This window comes from Nansenia antarctica (genome assembly GCF_963989245.1).
Source record: "Nansenia antarctica genome assembly, chromosome: 7".
Taxonomy (NCBI): Eukaryota; Metazoa; Chordata; class Actinopteri; order Argentiniformes; family Microstomatidae; genus Nansenia; species Nansenia antarctica.
This window is the reverse complement of record NC_137677.1, coordinates 4,747,002-4,761,290: the sequence shown is the minus strand read 5'-3', so window position 1 is coordinate 4,761,290 and position 14,289 is coordinate 4,747,002. Positions and strand designations below refer to the sequence as shown.

Below are 14,289 nucleotides of genomic sequence, written 5' to 3'. Positions count from 1 at the left end.
ATTATTATAATCATACTTCTGCATTCTTCATGAGCTGGGGGAACAAGTTCTCCTATGATTGGACGTGGCTGTGCCTAACCAGGGGGGTATTCCATCAACGTCGCTAAAGGAAAATCCAGGCTTATTTTAAGTAACTCTCGCGAGACCTGTCAAAATAAGGCTGGATTTTTGTCTAAATCTCGCGGGTTCTATCAAAATAAGCCTAGATTGTCCTTTAGCAATGTTGATGGAATACCCCCCAGGAGAGGAGGAGGGGCAGGCACTGGAGAGAGTCACTAGTGTTCCTCTCTGTTGGCTCAATGTACAACCGTGCAGGGCTACTGTGAGGACACACTGACAACCCTGGACACTGCGCAAACATTTGCTTTTTATTGTGTATTCAAACATCAAAGCAAATGGGTTGCCAGTATTCCAGTTCACTAGGAGTAAAACATATTTTGATCTTCGTGGCATTGGAAAGCAATTTTGCAACATTGTAGAAGACTAAACAACAAAACAGCAAAACTGAAGAAGTTTGTTTGTCCACATCGGTGCCTTTGATCGGATTCCTGCGTCGCTCCAAGCCGGTCGAAGACGATCTAGGTAAGGAATAAGGATTCGTGACGTTAGAATTGAGTTTTTTACATAATCTGATCCATTAGGTGTTTATTAATGCCTGTGTGGTGTTATTTTTAAAATGTTTACATTTTTTTGTTAGTAATTCATAAAATACAAAGGTTCCATCTCACAGAACATAATGGAATGTAAAAACTTTGACGCTCAATATCTCTGAACTGCCCTAAACGGAGATAGAACCTTATCATTCTAAACGGAGATAGAACCTTATCATTCTAAACGGAGATAGAACCTTATCATTCTAAACTCACGGATTATCGATCACCGTAGATCCAGACTTTGTTTGACAAGAGTCAAGACTCAGAGCCCTTAACCCCCTACTTCCGAAATGTAATTACTTAGTTGCAGTTTTTCTAACATCCGATCCGTTGATCCTCTCGGAGATTGGGATAGTATGTTGGCCAGATGCGTCTATGTTCGGAGAAAAGCTGAGCGCATGTTGGACACAGGTTTTAACATTCACTGCAAAACGAATCTGATTTCACGCTGCTGGAAGTTTGCTTCAGCAAAAACTAAATGCTTCAGTTCTCCTCCCTTAATTTTGAATAGCCAGCATTTTACTGATTAAATACATTATGTATGTACACATTGGGAAGCAGTGATCAAGGTTGACAAAGCAATTGGCTACTTATTATGAAACATTATTGGAGCAGCATGATTCAAATGCCACCATGTTTTGGAAGTTTGCTTCAGCAAAACTAAATGCTTCAGTTCTCCTTTCCCTAATTTTGAATAGCCAACATTTGACTGATTAAATCCATTATGTATGTAGCCTACACATTTGGAAGCAGTGATCAAGGTTGACAAAGCAATTGGCTACTTATTATGAAACATTATTGTAGCAGCATGATTCAAATGCCACCATGTTTTACATTGCACAATTCTTAATTATACATTATGTATGTACACATTTGGAAGCAGTGATCAAGGTTGACAAAGCAATTGGCTTACTTATTATGAAACATTATTGTAGCAGCATGATTCAAATGCCGCTATGTTTTACATTGACATTGCACAATTCTTACATCATTTAATTATGTCCTGAAGGTAAGTATTCTTATAGGTGTCAGGATTGACACAGGGGCTTTGAAAGCTTTGCCTTTGGCTCTGTTTTGTGAGTCAGCCAGAGAGCCAGAGAGAGAAAACAGTGTTGAGGCAGGCTGGCACAGTGATTCATGGGCTTGACATGGTGATACATTCAGGGAAAGAAAAGGGGATGTGCACACTTGGGTGCCTCATCCGGTTCTCATTAATCCTAACATGGGTATATCCTATCCTGACGATGATTTAATAGTTCATAACAGTTTTTTCCTTGGTAAATAACTGATTCGATTTGACAGGTGATTTTGATGAATGATTCTCTAGCCGGCGCCGGAGAGAATGAATATGCACATAAGGCCTGCTTTGTGTTGTAGGGCGGCTCTGACAGTCCTTATCAGGTCTCCCTTTCATCTCTTTAAGTCCAGAGTTCATTTCCGTTTCACCTCCTCATGCTGATAGGGGGATGCAGGTTTATGGCCTTATGGCTTTTTCATTGTGTTTGAACACAAACTTTTATGTACATTCGGAAAAGGGAGTGTAATATGTTGTGTCAGTTGTGTTTGCTTTCTCCCGGCAGGGTGAATGAATGCTAAGCCTGTGTTAAAGGAGGTGTGACATGTTTTAGTTGTTATCTAAATCCTAGAATCACATACCTACATACATGTGAGGCCTGCAAAGCTAATAACCAAACATCAAATCGGTGACCTTAGCTATTCTTTTCCTGTTCTTTATTCATTCAAGGTCCAAGATGTCTGTGAGCAACCACGAGAACCGCAAGTCCCGGTCCAGCTCGGGTTCCATGAACATCCACTTGTTCCACAAGACCTCCCACGCCGACAGCCTGATGACCCAGCTCAACCTGCTCCGCAAGCGCAGGGTCTTCACCGACGTGGTCCTGCGCGCCGGCAACCGCGCCTTCCCCTGCCACCGCGCCGTGCTAGCCTCCTGTAGCCGCTACTTCGAGGCCATGTTCGGCGGAGGCCTGAGGGAGAGCCGCGACGCGGAGGTGAACTTCCACGACTCGCTGCACCCCGAGGTGCTGGAGCTCTTACTGGACTACGCTTACTCGGCGCGGGTCATCATCAACGAGGAGAACGCCGAGTCGCTCCTGGAGGCGGGCGACATGTTACAGTTCCACGACATCCGGGACGCGTCGGCGGAGTTCCTGGAGAAGAACCTGCATCCGTCCAACTGCCTGGGCATGATGCTGCTGTCCGACGCCCACCAGTGCCAGCGGCTCTACGAGCTCTCCTGGGGGATGTGCCTGGCCAACTTCGCTGCCCTCCACCGCACAGAGGACTTCCTCGCTTTGCCCAAGGATAAGGTAACTAGATGGATGGATGGAGGGAGGGAGGGAGGGAGGGAGGGAGGGAGGGAGGGAGGGAGGGAGGGAGGGAGGGAGGGAGGGAGGGAGGGAGGGAGGGAGGGATGGATGGATGGATGGATGGATGGATGGATGGATGGATGGATGGATGGATGGATGGATGGATGGATGGATGGATGGATGGATGGATGGATGGATGGATGGATGGATGGATGGATGGATGGATGGATGGATGGATGGATGGATGGATGGATGGATGGATGGATGGATGGATGGATGGATGGATGGATGGATGGATGGATGGATGGATGGATGGATGGATGGATGGATGGATGGATGGATGGATGGATGGATGGATGGATGGATGGATGGATGGATGGATGGATGGATGGATGGATGGATGGATGGATGGATGGATGGATGGATGGATGGATGGATGGATGGATGGATGGATGGATGGATGGATGGATGGATGGATGGATGGATGGATGGATGGATGGATGGATGGATGGATGGATGGATGGATGGATGGATGGATGGATGGATGGATGGATGGATGGATGGATGGATGGATGGATGGATGGATGGATGGATGGATGGATGGATGGATGGATGGATGGATGGATGGATGGATGGATGGATGGATGGATGGATGGATGGATGGATGGATGGATGGATGGATGGATGGATGGATGGATGGATGGATGGATGGATGGATGGATGGATGGATGGATGGATGGATGGATGGATGGATGGATGGATGGATGGATGGATGGATGGATGGATGGATGGATGGATGGATGGATGGATGGATGGATGGATGGATGGATGGATGGATGGATGGATGGATGGATGGATGGATGGATGGATGGATGGATGGATGGATGGATGGATGGATGGATGGATGGATGGATGGATGGATGGATGGATGGATGGATGGATGGATGGATGGATGGATGGATGGATGGATGGATGGATGGATGGATGGATGGATGGATGGATGGGTAGATGGATGGATGGATGGATGGATGGATGGATGGGTAGATGGATGGATGGATGGATAGATGATAGATAGATTGGATAGATGGATAGATGATAGATAGATTGGATAGATGGATAGATAGATGGATGGATAGATGGATAGATGGATGGATAGATGGATGGATAGATGGATAGATAGATGGATAGATAGATAGATAGGCTAGATAGATAGCAAACCTTGTTAATCCGCATGGGGAAATCGTCAAGAGAACAGCATTGACATAACAAATAAAATGTATTCTGTGTATTTTTTATCTCAGCTAAAGTGACCATAAACTGAAGGTACATACATAGACAACATGTGACATGATTTGTGACCTTTGACCTACGTGTGGACATGCAGCTTCAGGAGCTGATCTTCAGCGAGGAGCTGGAGGTGGAGGACGAGAGTTTGGTGTACGAGGCCGTCATCGACTGGGTGAAGGCGGACATGGAGAGGAGGCACAGCGACCTGCCGGAGCTCCTGCGCTGCGTGCGTCTGGCCCTGCTTCCAGAGACCTACCTGCTGAAGAACGTCGCCTCCGAGGAGCTGGTCATGGGCCACAAGGTATTCTCTTTTGTTCCATTGTCACTGTACGTCTATTGAGCACTAGTATGCAGGGTTCCCACGGGTCCTTGAAATCCTTGAAAGTTTGTGAATTTGAGAAAAATAAATCAAGGTCTTAAAAGCTTTTGAAAATAGACATGGGTCATTGAAAGTGCTTGAATTAGAGAGAGCTCTCTCTCTCTCTCTCTAAAGAAAAATGTTTTATTTAGCTCGTCAACTAGTTCTGTCTCAAACTATGCCGTGTTGGGTCCTTGAATTTGAAGGAATTGAGTCTTGAAAGACCTTGAAAGGTGCTTGAATTTGATGTTTCAGAAGGTGTGGGAACCCTGGTATGTCTATTTAGCGTATCTTTGAAGTACGAAAAAAAAAAGTTCCTACTGACCAAAATGAATGAATGAATGAATTCAAATTCAAATTTCAACTTCAATTCGTTTCGTTTCTGAAGGTGGGCCGGGAGATCGTGGAGGACGCGGTCCTCTGTAAGATGCGGATCCTCCAGAACGACGGCATCGTCACGGGCTTCTGCGCCCGCCCGCGGAAGGTCAGCCAGGCCCTGCTCCTCCTGGGGGGCCAGACCTTCATGTGTGACAAGGTGTACATGATCGACAACAAGACCAAAGAGATCACCCCCAAGACGGACATCCCCAGCCCCCGCAAGGAGTGCAGCGCCTGCGCCATCGGCTGCAAGGTGTACGTGACCGGGGGGCGGGGCTCGGAGAACGGGGCGTCCAAGGACGTGTGGGTGTACGACACGCTGCACGACGAGTGGTCCAAAGCGGCGCACATGCTGGTCGCCCGGTTCGGCCACGGGACGGCGGAACTGGACCACATCCTGTATGTGGTTGGCGGCCACACCTCCCTGGCGGGCTCCTTCCCGGCCTCCCCGTCGGTGTCACTCAAGCAGGTAGAGCAGTACGACCCCCAGACCAACAAGTGGACCCTGGTGGCTCCGCTCCGGGAAGGGGTGAGCAACGCCGCCGTGGTGGGCGCCAAGAACAAACTGTTCGCCTTCGGGGGCACCAGCGTCAACCGGGACAAGTTCCCCAAGGTGCAGTGTTTCGACCCGGTCCAGAACCGGTGGACCGTGCCGGCCTCGTGCCCGCAGCTCTGGCGGTACACGGCGGCGGCGGTGGTCGGCAACCACGTGGTGGTGATCGGCGGCGACACGGAGTTCTCCGCCAGCTCGGCCTACCGCTTCAACAGCGAGACGTTCCAGTGGTCCAAGTTCGGCGACGTCGGGGCCAAGAGGATCAGCTGCCACGCCGTGGCATCGGGGAACCGTCTCTACGTGGTGGGCGGGTACTTCGGGGCCCAGCGGTGTAAGACGCTGGACTGCTACGACCCGTCGACGGACACGTGGGACAGCGTCACCAGCGTACCCTACTCGCTGATCCCCACCGCCTTTGTCAGTACCTGGAAATACCTGTCGGCCTAGAAGGATGAAGTTGGGATGTCGGGCTAATTGGTGAGTATCGCTTCCTCCCAACACTCCACAACCTATCAATCACGTCTGTTGTATTTCTTCCAACAAGGTTAATGTTATTCGTCCAGTTCCAATTCATTGGAGGAAACAAGAACAGGGGTCATTATAGGAAATAAGAGAGCATCACCACCAAAAGACAGATAGAAAAGACAAAAGGAAAATGTTTAAAGTTTGTCCCCCAAAGACATGTGAAAGGTATTGTTCACAGCCAAACAAAGCCTTCGTAAGAGCCACAGCGGCGATGGGAAAAGAAACGGATGGAAAACGGAATGAGAACCGTATGTACGTCGCCTCCAGAGCCTCATCAATCACGGGGACAGTGTGTAGGCGGCTAGGAGAGGTCATGTCACAGGGTTCAGCTATAGTACGAGGATACTAGTCATCTGATATCCAAGACTATTAGAGCTATGGCCTTTGTTTTCGTTCGTTTTCAGTCTAGTAGAAGAATAGTATCGTTTAGGAGAAACGCTATAGCCGTCCTGCCAGTAACCAGTACCTCGTCAGTCAGCGATCCCAAAGACCAAACCAAACCATTGCAGGAGGCTGTTTTAAAAAACTGTTGTCACGGTTGCCAGTGGTTACAGTTACACATTATCTAATAGAGGCTGTCGGGTGTTGGATAAACATGGAGAGGTCCTCATTTATGGACTCTGAGGAATGTTGGCTCGGTAATTACAGACCGAGGGAGGGAGAGAGAGAGAGGGAGAGAGCCGGGACTCCAGCCCTCAGTCACTCAGGAAGAGAGGGAAGAGCAGGATCTCAGGTCTGTGCTTGCAGGGCCGAGCCCTGCGGTGTAAGCCCTGGGGAGTCACCGCAGCAGCAGCAGCGTGTACATGGAACCTCCTGCTACACTACAGCCTCAGGGCTCAACCCCTCAGGAAACAACAGGTGGTTGTTTTCACAGTTTAATGTCATATTTTCGGGAGATAAGAGTTGATACATTGTTTCCTCCGTGATAAGGCCTCAGGCGAGGGAAAGGGGATAGGGGGGGTGTTGGAGGGAGAGGAGGGAGAGGGTGATATGGTCCAGACTGTTTTGACATCAGACCGGTGATAGAGCTTGGTGTTGTGTTCATAATTCAAGGCCTGTTCTTTTCCGTCCTCTGGGGTTTTGGCAATGTTGCTGTTGTCGTGTCGGAGGGTTGGAATGAATAACATGATTTGCAAGGTATGTGGCAGTTGTTGTATGTTGGCCATTTTATGAAAATAAGAGTTTGTTGAGCCTAAATATTGTGCTAGGAGTAAACAAAGGAGGGCTCAGTGTCGAAGGCTTAATGAATAGATTCACTGTGCGTTGATAAAGGGCCCATCTGTCCTTGTGGGCTGTGTTGTATTTGGAGATTTAAAGAGTTCAATGTGCAGTTGAAGTCCCAAGTGCAATAAGAACCTGTAGTCGTTCTCCGATGACACCCGAATTCTCTCTGTGACCGGAACCCATCTGTTACCTGGTAGTCAAACCAAGGTACATATCCTGCATGTCATCCCTCCTCTCTCTCTCACCCATCCTTCCTGTCTAAATCTCTACTATATCTGTCATTAAAAATGAAAAATATGAGTGGGACTGCCCCACTCAGAAAAAATTACTAAAATTAAATTTAATGAAGATGGAGAACTTGCAAGAGTGCCTCTCTCTTTGAGGAAGATAGCAGCAGGGAAATTTAAAAAATGCCTCCTGCCTCCTGTAATTAAAACGGCCTACTTATACTGTGATGTTTGGAGCTTGTATGTAGCTCACAGCAGAGAGGGCAGAGCAGGGCAGGGGCAGAGCAGGGTAGGGGCTGCTGTGTGCCCTCTCTCTCTCTCTCTCTCTCTCTCTCTCTCTCCCTCTCTCTCTACAGTAAACAGCTGGCTGGGCCTGGGGTGGAGACAGAGACGGAGACAGACAGGCTGGCTGGGTGAGCTGGCTGGGCTGACTGACTGACTGAGACAGAGCAGCAAAAGCCTAATAAGCTCCGAGTTACTGTAGCTAGCGCTGACAAATGGACTCCCTTTATGTTTTAATTACAGCAAACGATGGAAAAAAAGCAAAACAAAAAAGGCAGCTCTGGTTTCCAGAAGCCTGCTCATTTAGCAGGGAGCCCAACGCTACCCATCTGACGCCACCGCTAAACCCCTAAACTGTAGTAAGACGCTGGTCTCTGTCTTAGATATGTAGAGGGAGGGGGAGAGAGTGGGGGGAGGGAAAGGGAGAGGGAGGGAGAGAGAGAGAGAGAAAAACACAGAAGGAGGGATAGAAAGAGAGCGAGAGAAGAGAGGCTATATTTTGCGCCGTTTGGCGGCCAAGAGCAAGGCAACTAAAAATAATCTGTCGGTCCAGAGGGTTGTCAACTTTGCAGCCAGGGTCAAGATCCGCAAAGAATAGAGACTTCATGGGTATTATCCATCTGTGATGTGTGTGTCTTTTTGCCTCCGTGTTTATGTCAAGTCTTAAAACCGCTGCAGTCAGCTGCTTTAAGTATTCACTGTTGTGTATTTTTTTTGACGTGGTTAGAAAACCACTTTGTTTTCCACTCGTAGGCCTACTACCGACGCCGGAGTCAGTTGCAGCGCTGCTGACAGGGCTCCCTTTTTCAAAAAAAGACAACGTCCGTTATGCTAGTTCTGGGGGAGGAATGAAGGTGCGGTTTGTTTCGGAGCTCTCCATTAGAAAAATGATTTGTTTTCTGCTGCGTCTTTTGCGGTTAGAGAGAGTTTATCCGTGTCATTGTCAGCTCTTTTGTAGCCTTGTTGTCGACACCTCGACGACATCAGTTCTGTTCCCCTCCCAGATGTGTCCTCCGACCGCAGACATTTCAGGCTGTATTATGTATCGTCAACATGTAAACATGTATTATGTTTGTCTTAGTCATTTATTTTTCGTTGTTTTGAACTGTCAATCACATATCCATCGGGGTTTTACAGTCACAGTTTTCTTCTTGTTGTTTTGTTCTTTCCGCTTTAGCCTGTTTAGCCCCCCTCTTGGTGAGTTAGTTACCCTGTTGCTGAAGGGAACTTGGTGTTTGGATATGACATGTTTGGGAGGGTTTAGGGTGGGGTGGGGGTGGTGGGAGGGGAGGGGGGGGGGGGGTAGTCTAGCTCAGATGGCTGTGTTGGTGTAGGACTACGGACGGACAGGATGTAACAGGAGATCTGTGCACAAAGTTCAACAAGGTCTCCTTAGCTTCGGTTAGTTTAGCGACTGAACCAATCGGCCTAGCCATGGTTGCCTCCCCGCCCCCCCTCCTCCCCCCCCCCTCCCTCTCACAAACATAGCAGTCACAGAGGCTCTTTTAACGAGTCCAACTGAAGCCTTCCAAGGCAGCCCTGGTGGCTGTGTCTCTGTGTGATGATGGGGCACACCTGGACGGGGTCAGAGGTCACGGGGACGGCCTCAGTGGGCCTCCCCAGACAGCTGCTGTAAACGTTGGGGTCGGGGGGGGGGGGGGGGGAGGGGGGCGGGAGGGGGGCGGGAGGCCTCCTCACTCAATACTAATGTTTTATTAATGCCTGCCTCCCTGAAAAGGCTACTAGGAACACTCTGAATAAAACCTTTTATAGTGGCATCTGTGTACAACACACGCACACACACACACACACACACACACTCACACTTTCACACTCACACTCTCTCTCCCCTTCTACACACTCACACACACTTTCTCCCCTTCTACACACACACACACACACACACTCACACTCTCTCTCCCCTTCTCCAGACACACACACACACACACACACACACACACACACACTCACACTCTCTCTCCCCTTCTACACACACACACACACACACACTTCCTCCCCTTCTACACACACACACACGTCCTCCCCTTCTACAGACACACACACACACTCACACACACACGCAGGCAGGGCACGTGCGTACCCTCCGTCTCCGGTCCCCGGGGTAATCATCAATCTGCCACATCCTGCCCCCTCGGCACCGCCTCATTTGCATAAAGCTAACAGGGTTTCCCTGGCCCGTTCTCCCCGACGGGGGCGGGGACACAATAAAGGAAGAGGGGGAAAAGGTGCTTTAAAAAATTCGTGAATTATCATCAGACTTTAATTTGATTACCATTTTGTGACCGATGAACCGCTGTGTGTGTGTGTGTGTGTGTGTGTGTGTGTGTGTGTGTGTTGGCACCTGCTAGCCGCCGCTGGGCACGCTCGCTAATTAATCAGAATTACGTAACGTTTATCCCCCTCAGAAGTGTCCTGGTTGAAGGGGGATAGGGGGGGGGGTCTTGTTTTTTGTTATTCAGGCACAGCAGCATTCTTTGTCCCGCTGCTCGTTGCAATCCAACACTGGAGAATAATGTTGTTGATGGACACTTGTCTGGCAGCGCAGGCCACCTGGCTCGTTATTCAAAAGTTGGCAGTTGGCAGTTGGGACGGGACAGGACAGAAAGACCATTGGCTAATGTAAAATTCATAAGGTAAAAAAATCCATGAACTGTTAGCTCTGTCTCTCACTATGTGGAGTGATTTATCTGCTTGCCAATACGGTATAATTATTCCGGGTAATTAGTAAACACGGTGAAGCCGTGTTCAGCCGTGGATGAAGGTCGGCCTAAATGCAGGGCGTTGTGGGTAATTTGGAGTCTTAGGGACTCTGATGAGCAGATGGTCAGAGGTGTGACTTTGCTAACCGGAATAAGCTACGTCATTACGTGTGTGTGTGTGTGTGTGTTTGGGAGGGGGGGTCTTAACATGGCGCTTGGGAAGGGGAAGCATCGACCAGGAAGGAGAGCGCGGGGGGGGGAGGGGGTTGCGGCTGTGTGTGTGAGTGTGTGTGAGTGTGTGTGCATGTGTGCTTGTGCGTGCACCGGTGTGATTTCTTCCGGTTCTAAATGATTTAATCAGAGAATTCTAGCTGCCGATCTGCCGTATGTAGGAGAGAGAGAACAGACCATAATAAGCGGACCGAATCAAGTGGAACCTCCTCAGTGCATTGTGGGATATCAGTATAGACCAGGTGTCGGAGGGCGGGGGACGGACCACAGGACTCCTTCCATTAGAGTCAAGTGAACTAACAGTCAACTCTCATCTGGCCGAGAGGGTACTAACTCCAAGTGCGTAGCAGCAGTCCATTCTATTGACTTGGGTCTGTCTGGAGAGCTGCCTTTCTTTCAGTCCCAAACCATTCAAGAGTGTTAACAGTGACCTGTAATGATCTAGGGGCGGCTGTGTCGTCTAGGAGGTAGAGCCGCCGTCTAACGATCGCGAGGTTGGCTAGATCGGCGGTTCGAGCCCCCGGCTGGCCACATGTCGAAGTGTCCTTGGGCAAGACACTGAACCCCAAATTGCTCCCAGTGAGCGGGGCCGGCCGGCGCCTTGCATGGCAGCTTGCCTACCTCGCCATTGATGTGAATGTGTGTGTGAATGGGTGAATGAGAGGCCGTTGTAAAGCGCTTTGGATAAAGGCGCTATATAAGTGCAGTCCATTGATCTATCTCCCAGAGTTCAGGACAAAGGGCCTGTAGTGGACGAACCTGAATGTCTGGTTAGCGCTGGGATATGTAGGGGGAAGGTCATCCATGTTGTAGTTTGACCCCGTTGTCCTCCCAGGTGGCGGAGGAGGCGGGGACTCCTCTCGCTTAACAACAGCGTCCTTGTTGTCTTATTGGCTGACAGAGCTGGTGTTGTCTTATTGGCTGACAGAGGTGGTGTTGTCCGATTGGCTGACAGAGCTGGTGTTGTCTTAATGGTCGTGCGACCGGGTGAAGACTATCCTCTGAGTCTGAACCATAGTGAGGTGCGTGCGTGCGCCACTGGCATGGCGACGTGGATACTAGCTCTGAATATAAACTACGTTCAAAGCTGCTGTACTTGAAACGGCGATATCGTGGCCGAGAGGGTTGGTGGTGTGTTCATCATCTGCACTAGTAGAGAGATTAAAAACAGCAGGAGGACTTTAGAGTGGGCCAGGGAGATATATATATATATATCACACACACACACACACTGTAGTAGTGGAAATTTCCATCAGTCCTGGTGATCCACGTGCTACTGCCTCCTGCCCGACTTGGACTCTAACCAGGAAGGGTCGCGTGAAGTTTGTCCCTAGTGTGTTAGTGAATGTAGCCGTAGCCACGTGTGTGTAACTGCTGTAACCTAGTAGTGTGTGTGTAGCCCTGCTGTAGTCTAGGGTTAGGTTAACTGCTGTAACCTAGTAGTGTTTGTGTAGCCCTGCTGTAGTCTAGGGTTAGGTTAACTGCTGTAGTCTAGTAGTGTTTGTGTAGTCTCAGTGAGTCAGTGTACAGGGAAGAGAGGTCGGTCAGGGTGCCCTGTTCGTAACGGCGTGCCCTGGAAATTGAGCCAATAGTGTAAGCAAGTTTAGTGTGTGTGTGTGTGTGTGTGTGTGTGTGTGTGTGTGTGTGTGTGTGTGTGTGTGTGTGGAGCGCCTTGTTTACACTGAGAATGTAGTGTTACAGTAGCCTAGCCTAGCGTAGCCTCAGCTGCAGCCTCAGTGGCAGATGCTGGTGGATCAGCGGAGGATCCGGCTGTATTATCTGGCTTGTGCTGCTATGCTAATGAGGGCTCATTACGCTAGCTAAACAACCCCCAGCAGAGACTGGCTCTAACCGTTGTTTTCGTGTGTCCGCCCCCACACACACACACACGCACACACACACACACACACACATAAGTACGTACTGCCTTGCCACACACACACACACACACACACACACACACACACGTACGTACGTACTGCCTTGCCACACACACACACACACACACACACACACACACGTACAGCCTTGCCAGGAGTCCTCAAACAGAATAGCATTATCTCCGAAAATGCAAATCAGAGATATTTCACACTATTTTTTCCCCCCCAAAAGAATGCTTTACAACATTCCCCCCTGACACCAGGGGAGGGGAAGCAGAAGATTCTAGAATACCTCCGCAGCCACACAGAACGCCGGGGATGAGAGAGAGAACCCAAAGAATTCTACCACAATGTCACAATGTAGCCTACGCGCATATCTGTTAGCTCAACCCGTTCCTGGCTGCAAATCTTGATTAGAGGCTCAGAATATCGAGCTAAAATCATGATAATAATGCCTAAATATGGATAATATAGCAGGCAGAATGTGAGGGAGTGGTCGGGTAGTGTATGCTATCTTACCCGTATCAAATACATAACAAACACGGCCCTGTATTTAGTTCTTACTTACCCTCAGTTGTAAGACATTTCAACAATGTGAATGTACCTACAACTTTGTTAGCGCAATGCAAATAGGATTAACGTGACATTATTCCCCTGTGTCGTGAGTGTTATTAACGGTATGCCGGTTAAGTCTGATAATACGGTATGCAGATAAGCCTCTCGCTAGTCTGGACTGAAGGGTCTGCATTCTTTGTTCCTCGGAATATGTGGCCTCCGGTCATGTGGGTCGTTTTCACAGAAATGTGAGGGATTCACATGGCATGGCCCGACTCCTCAGAGCGCTTAGGATGCCTAACTCTTTATAACTCTCTCTCTCCCTCTCTCTCGCCCCCACCCCTCTCTCTCTCTCTCTCTCTCTCTCTCTCTCTCTCTCTCTCTCTCTCTCTCTCTCTCTCTCTCTCTCTCTCTTTCGCCCCCACCCCTCTCTCTCTCTCTCTCTCTCGCCCCCACCCCTCTCTCTCTCTCTCTCCCTCTCCCCCACCCCTCTCTCTCTCTCTCACCCCCACCCCTCTCTCTCTCTCTCTCTCCCCCACCTCTCTCTCTCTCACCCCCCCCCCTCTCTCTCTCTCACCCCCCCCCCTCTCTCTCTCTCTCTCTCTCCCCAGATCGGCGGTGGTGTCTGGAATGCAGGCGTGTGTCTCCCTTCGGTGGCTGTGGAATGCTGCGGGGAAACGAGAGGACAGGAGGGAGGGGTTAGGGGGGGGGTTGGTGTGGAAATCGTCCCCCAGCCAGCAGTAAGGAATCACATGGCCTTGCTTCAGTAGAAGAGATAGCGTCGTCCTCTGAAACGGGGGCCTAAGGTCGTGGACGGGACCAGGGAGACAGACAAGACGCCTGCCCCCCCCCCCCCCCCCCCTCAGTCCCTGTACCACCTGATCTGTCGACTGTGTCTCTTGTGTAACTTTCTGTAGCAACCTAGCCTTGCAACTGGAGCTCTGTAACTCTGTAACGTACACTGTAGAGCACAGACGCTGCGGCCTCCTCCTCTCTGCGTCACGGGACGTGTACAGTACAGCGTAGCAGCGGGTACTGCTCGGCTCTAGTCCTCCCAGACTGACTAACTAACTAACTGTCTCTCAACCA

At 49.7% G+C, this 14,289-nt stretch overlaps 1 protein-coding gene across 2 annotated transcripts in view; it reads left to right on the top strand.

Annotated features, from left to right (window-relative positions):
- Positions 1-323: 323 nt before the first annotated feature.
- enc3 (ectodermal-neural cortex 3) overlaps positions 324-14,289 on the top strand; it is a 15,284-nt gene continuing 1,318 nt past the window's right edge. Inside the window, exons 1-5 of one of the 2 annotated variants that reach the window (XM_080535828.1) lie at positions 324-582; positions 2,398-2,980; positions 4,365-4,568; positions 5,014-6,033; positions 13,812-14,289. The exon at positions 13,812-14,289 is cut by the window's right edge and continues 1,318 nt beyond it. In XM_080535828.1, coding sequence (XP_080391954.1) covers positions 2,405-2,980; positions 4,365-4,568; positions 5,014-6,003 — 1,770 coding nt within the window. In that variant the 5' untranslated portion in view covers positions 324-582; positions 2,398-2,404 and the 3' untranslated portion in view covers positions 6,004-6,033; positions 13,812-14,289. Of the gene's footprint in view, positions 583-2,397; positions 2,981-4,364; positions 4,569-5,013; positions 6,034-7,134; positions 7,792-13,811 lie in introns of those variants that run through there. The other variant, XM_080535829.1, reaches the window with a different exon arrangement.